The sequence below is a fragment of the Elephantulus edwardii genome, unplaced genomic scaffold, assembly GCF_000299155.1.
Source record: "Elephantulus edwardii isolate Elephantulus edwardi_28Jun2011 unplaced genomic scaffold, EleEdw1.0 scaffold00017, whole genome shotgun sequence".
NCBI lineage: Eukaryota > Metazoa > Chordata > Mammalia > Macroscelidea > Macroscelididae > Elephantulus > Elephantulus edwardii.
Genome location: NW_006399767.1, coordinates 29,566,130 through 29,572,492, shown reverse-complemented (window position 1 = coordinate 29,572,492; position 6,363 = coordinate 29,566,130). Strand labels below are relative to the sequence as shown.

The 6,363-nt window shown below is 38.6% G+C and overlaps 1 protein-coding gene across 1 annotated transcript; it reads right to left on the bottom strand.

The window, feature by feature from the left end:
• Nucleotides 1-442: 442 nt before the first annotated feature.
• On the bottom strand, nt 443-5,606 carry LOC102872494 (patr class II histocompatibility antigen, DO beta chain-like). Its single transcript, XM_006882203.1, has 6 exons — nt 5,516-5,606; nt 2,641-2,910; nt 1,950-2,231; nt 1,036-1,146; nt 793-824; nt 443-478 (listed from the first exon to the last, which is right to left on the bottom strand). The coding sequence occupies exons 1-6, from the start codon at nt 5,604-5,606 to the stop codon at nt 443-445; spliced, it is 822 nt and encodes a 273-aa protein (XP_006882265.1).
• Nucleotides 5,607-6,363: the final 757 nt, after the last annotated feature.

The following is a 6,363-nucleotide window of genomic DNA, read 5'->3' as shown; positions in this document are numbered from 1 at the left end:
TTGTCTATATCTCCTTTATTTCACAATTTTAAAAGGTGCACAGAAACAAGGGAACAGTAAACAAACATTGGTCTTCTGAAATCTCTGTGGGAACTATAATTGGAACAGAGAAAGATTCAGGGATAACAATGTGCAGGGTCAGAGCTAGACGACACAGAAAAGTAAGCCATTTGGGATTGTAAGGGGATAGATCTTATTAGTATTTCTACAGTTTCCTTAGAAATAAAGACCAATGAATTATACTAGTAGTAGAAAGAAGAGTAAAGCATGAGAAGTGTATAATCTCAAAACATAAAATTTGTAGAATCCATTCAAGATTTCCTTAAGGATTATGGAGTACAGTCACTCCCAGAAAATTGTTCTCATGAGTGTCTTTTGCCTAGTGTAGGGCCAGTCCATTCAGTGCCACATCAGGATCCGAAGACAAGCTTCAAATGGTACCTTAGTATGGCTGTGATGGGAGAGCACCTCTTGAGACCTGCAGGGACAGTGACAAAAGTCTCACAAGAAATCCAACCTCCAAGTTCAAGGACTCAGGAGACCACGCCAGCCAGCAGGAATCAAAGCCACTCTATATCTCATCCCAACGTTGTCTCCTCGAGCTGCAATCTCAAAGACACATGGTTTGACTTCCCCAGTTGCTCCACAGGAGGATGGACAATCTCCTCCCCTGAAGTAGATTGCATTTGCCAAACCACTGGAGGGTCAGCTGTGGATTGGTTCTGACTTAACTGCACACAACAACAACAATACAGGGAAGGAAGAACACAACAAAATCACAGGCAAAGTTACCTCATCATTAGACATCTGCGTCTCCACATTTCCTAGAAAAAGAGAAAACATCCCAGTTAAGACCAAATGACTATCATTATGCTGAAAGGATGGAAGATGACATGCAGCATGTACACCCTCAATGTTTCTGGCTTCAGAAAATATGATCCCAAACATCCCTGAGATGTACAGTCAGTCTACCCTGCCTCAGACCTTTGATGGTAGAGGAAGCCACAGGGCATGTACTCCTCAGAGGCTTGTTACCTTTCTGAGCCCTGAAGTGGATAATAATCGCCACCAGAAGGAAAATGATCCCAAACAGAAAGGTTCCAACTCCACTTAGCATCTTCCTCCAAGAATATTCAGACTGAACCCCTAAAGAAAACAGATCTTAATGTTAGTAAAATGTTCTCAATATTTGATGCATCTACTGGAGAAGAGTATTGAACATACCATGGATCATCAGGAGAACAAATAAATCTATCTTGGAGAGGGTGAAATCAAGGATTTTTAAGCTGTCTCACACTTTGAGCATGTGGCCAGGAGGGACCAGTCCTTGGAGAAGGACATCATGCTTGGAAGGGTGGAGGGACAGCACAGGAGAGGAAGACTACAGATGCTATGGATTGACATGATAACTAGACCATTGGGATTAGGTGTGTCAAAGTCAATGAGGCTGGCTCAGGATAGGGTAGGGTTCAGAGCTATGAGTTGTGGGCAACTCAATGGCCCAGAACCATAACAACCTGAAATACTAGAGCCTGGGGAAAAAGTAAATAATCTTAAGTAATAACTAACAAAAAATACTGCCTTCAAATCCATTCTAACTCATAGAGACTGTAAAACAGTGTAGAACTGCCCCATAGAGTTTCCAAGCCAATAAATCTTCACAGGATTAGGCTATCTCATCTTTCCCTCACAGAGCAGCTGGTGGTCTCAATTGCCAACCTTTCAGTCAACAGCTGAGCTCTTAACAACTGTTCCACCAGTGTTTGGAAGGCATAGGACTTGCAAGTTTATGCCTGTACTAGCCCAAGAATTCCAGATCTCTATATATCCCCAAATCAGGGGAAAGAAATTGTATTGTGACTAATAAAATGTGCAAAGGTGACACAGCCTCATATGAAATCAGTAGGCTTCTGAGTTGGGCTCAGAGAGTACAAGAAGTTAACTCTCACTCCACTCCACAGAAATAGGGCTCAGCAGGCTGGGGTGGTCAACAAGGCAGATGTAGACATCTCCAAGTTCAGGAGTCATTTCCAGCATCACCATAGTCTGAAAAGTCCAATCTCCATTCCTGATAAGGCCAGTTGAAATGATCCTAGCTTTCTCCTCTTGCTCATTCCGGAACCACTTGACCTTGATATCTCCTGGGTAGAAATTTGTCACAGAGCAGAGCAGCAAATTGGGATGCCTTAGGGATGGAGTCCTCTCTGGGTACACCACCACCTCTGGTTGCACTGGGAAAGGGAGGAAAAGTGAGACATTGTGAGAAACAACCAATAACTCTCTTTGGAACTAATCTCTATGTCTAAACTCTTCTCCCAAACTCTAGTACGAATTGGAAGAGTTAGAAAATCTCAGCACTAAGACTCAGGAAGTAGATGTGACAATGTCCCTAGAAGGGCTTAATCTTGTCAAATATTAATAATTTTGGTCATTAAACCTTCTGAGAACTTTAGAGGTCTAGGACCAAGACCTGTGAGAATAATCGGTGAATCACTGCTGAGAACAGAACATACAGAGACTTGCCTGTTCATGAGCCATTTATCTGAAGCAGAAAAATGCCCATCACAGAGCAGAAGAATTATAGCTAGGTTTGCATGGGGAAGTTTCCTGAATCCCACCAGACTTCATCTTTGACCTCACCTTTTCTCTCCACTGTGAAGGATGCACCAAGTCTGTAGTTATGTCTGCAGAGTAAGTCCACAGAAGCTCTGCTCCTTTCCACTATATCTGTCCGGTTATTCCAGTGTTCAACATCAGGCCTTCCCAGCTCCGTCAAGGCCACAAACATCCCCAAATCACTGTCAAAGTGTGCGTACTCCTCTAAGTTAAAGATGAATCGAACGACAAACTGCACCTTTTCTATCCCATTGGTGAAATAACATTCAGCCTTTGCCTGAATCACAAAATTTTCTGGGGGGGGGGAAAAAGACTATGAGTCAGCCTCCATGTACAGGAAGTCCATGCCTGGTAAATGATATCAGATATGATATGGACTTGATAGGAGGCTTTTGAGCTCTAATCCAAAGTAGAGTCCTTTTTCCCCCTACATTTGTTTTAGCAAGACAACATCAATTATGAGAAGCAGCTCAAGGCCTGTTCTATCACACCAACTAAACAAAAGACACACAATTCAAAGAGGCAATCCAGAGACAGAATTCCTATAATAGAAACATTTGCTCATCTGTTCATTCAACAAATATTTACTGGCTCTCTTCTGAACCAAACATTGTTCTATGTCTCTCCCAGTCAAGCTGTCAAAATGCTACAGTTTTAAATGCCCTTCTATTATCAAGTCCAAAAGATTTCATCTCCACATAAAATAATTCACTGACCCTTGTCATGGGCAGTTTCATTTTTCACATGTCTTCCAGACTAAAGTGGAAGAGTAGTGGGATAGAGGAAAAGAAACACAGAAATGGAGAATATAGATGTAAAATTGAACTCCCCTTCAACTTTCACTCTCTGAATTTCTTGCAAGAGTTTTCTCTTTTGGCCTTTTCCTTTGCAGTCTTACTCAGAGACCTCATCCCCTCCATTGTCTCTAACCTCTGCTGATTCTGAAAAAGAATCAATACTAACCTAAAATATAAAGATGTCTTTTATTCTTGTTATTACCACCATTACTCTCAACACTATCCACATCTACCATTCTAGGATTCACAATAGTGTGGGAGCAAAGAATATAAGTTAGTTTAAATCTTCTTCTAGGGCTTTTCTGTCAAGTTCTGTCATTGAGAATGGAATAAGCAAAAAAAAAAATTTCTATTGTTTATTATTATTTTCTACTTTTAAAATACCTTACTAACATTAATACTAATGTGTCACTGATTAGTCATCTCATTAATTTGCTGTTTTCAAAACTATTTAACTTTCCAAAGCTATTTTGCTAGTCATCATATGTAAGAAAAAATATTTCTATTTATATAGCATAGAGTAATACTTTGCTCAGATTGAAAAACTGGAAAATATTAAGAAATAAGCTAGTAAATGGTACTGAGTTATGTCTCAGTTTCTTTAAATTTTAGTGCTCTGTCAAGTAGTTTTATCTAGGAAAAGACATTTCCCCTCCCTCCCTAAGTTTATTTCTTCACTGATAAAAATGAATTTCAATTCACAATTAATTTTAATCCAACAGATCTCAATCTTCCTCAATCTCCATCAATACCACAAACGTCTATATGTCACTGTGGAAAAGCATAGTGTTAAGTGAAAAAGGAAAAAAAAATAGAGTCTAAAGCACAGCTACATTTATTAAAGTCTTAAAATATAAACAGAAAAACAACATATTTTTAAAGGTCGCCTTCACACTTACCAGATTCATTAAAAAGAATTAAAAAGGGAATGAGAGTGAAGAATCAAATAGAGAATCCTTGCACTACACTGTGCTAAGAACTCATAGGGTAAGTGTAACACAACTCTTATGAACCTGACAACAACAATAAAAGCAAATTCAAATAGAGTTGATAATATAAATTAATGAATAAACAACTCTGAAGAACTAGTATTTGAGGTTGGAAGGAAATTGCTACTGTTGTTGAGTTGTAAATTTATTTTCATTTTTAGGTTCAGGGGTCTCCTCCAGGAACTGCTGCTGCTGCTTTTGTTATTGACCATCAAGTTAGAGTCAACCCAGGTCAGTCATATTCATTTCTTAACTTGTTAGCTAGTTTCAGTAAAACTCTAATCTCCAACTCTTCACTATTTATACTCTTTGCTATTTCCTCACAATTTCTCACTGAATCAGAAAATAAAATTCTGAATCTATTCATCATTTAAGATCTGTGCTGATTCCCCACCCACCAATTATGTTGTTTTAGGGGCATTTCAAGCCCAGAGTGGTTTCGATTCTCTAAGAGTGATGTTCTTCTCTCCCTAGGTTTGTTCCTCTTTTGTACTTTTGAGACTTTGACATTCAAAGTGGATTCTGTTCTTAGCACATTACATCCTGTCTTCTGCTGATAATTATGTTCTCATGGTCTAGCATGGCTTTATATTTGCATAGCCTCTCTCCGCAACTTAAAAAGAATAACAATGAATAACATGTACTCAATAACCTGAGGAAACAGTACAGCTAACTTCTTTTTCAAATCTGCTTAAGTATACAGTGCAATTCTGAGCATATAATAAGGACTCATTAAATGTCAGAATAAACAACCTTTGTTTCCAATTTTTGTTCACAGTTGCATGCCCCAACTGTAGAAGTAGAAATAATCACCAGAGAAATCTCCTGGTTGAGGAATGGCAGCAGGTCTCAGGTTGGTTCTAGGTTTTACAGTTCTCAGAGTCTGAGAAAGATACAGCAAGGACCCTAAACAGGTTAAAATGTTTCCCTTCTATTTGCTTCCCTACTCTTTCAATCTGTAGCTCCATTACAGGAACTTCTTTTTCTCAGCAAGTTTGGGAAGGAGTGAAAAATATTATTCTGTTAAGAACCTCTGCTTTTTGGAACTAAAAGCCACTACCAGCCTAGCCTGTAATTTATGAACAACAACAACAAAAATTGCTCTGTTCTTACCTGGAGGATCTGTGCCTTGAACCACAGAGGAATCCAGCCTGATCAGATTCACTGATAGTGCCATCATCCAAGAAATCCAACCAGAACCCATTCTGGGGAAGAAAAATGAGACAATGAAACCAGGTCAGCTTCCTCAGAATAAGGCTTGGCCATACACAACCTAGTCAAATAAATATTCATTAAGAATACAGATATCTTCCTAGTCTTTTCAGGATTGGAAACTGTACAAATTGATAACCAATCAAGATAGAAGAGTTTTGCATCATTAGGTGCTGGGTGGAATACTCTCATCAACTTATGTTATACTGTTCAAAGATTCTTTACCTGCAAATTCACTGACAACTGTTTTAAGTGTAGGAAAATTGACTCAGAAGAAATATATTATACAAAATAAGCTTACAGATTGCTTAATATATGTCCCTCCCTGTTCTTTAGCACTGTCCCTAGCCTGTTCTGATCAGTTAAGATCTCCTTTCCCATGGAGTAGATGGAATTTCCAAGGAAGAATGTGCAAATGGAACAGAATATTCTGAAGTTTATGCCTTAGTATGAGTTAGTGGAGAAATTGGGGGAGGAAAAAAAAATAGCAGGGATAGAGAATAACTAGTTCTTTACAAGCCAATAAGAGGGACACACACATACACACACACAGAGTAGAAAACCGAGAAAAGGGGTTATTTTTTAAAAACGTAAATTCTGTCAAAATCTTGTATAAAACATAAGAAAATGTTATTGCATTTTTTTATTTTTTAACTTTTTTATTATTATTAATTTCAATGAACATCTACAGAGATTTTGGAATTCCATTCATTCATTGTTGCACTTTTCTCCCCACCCACTCACCCCCA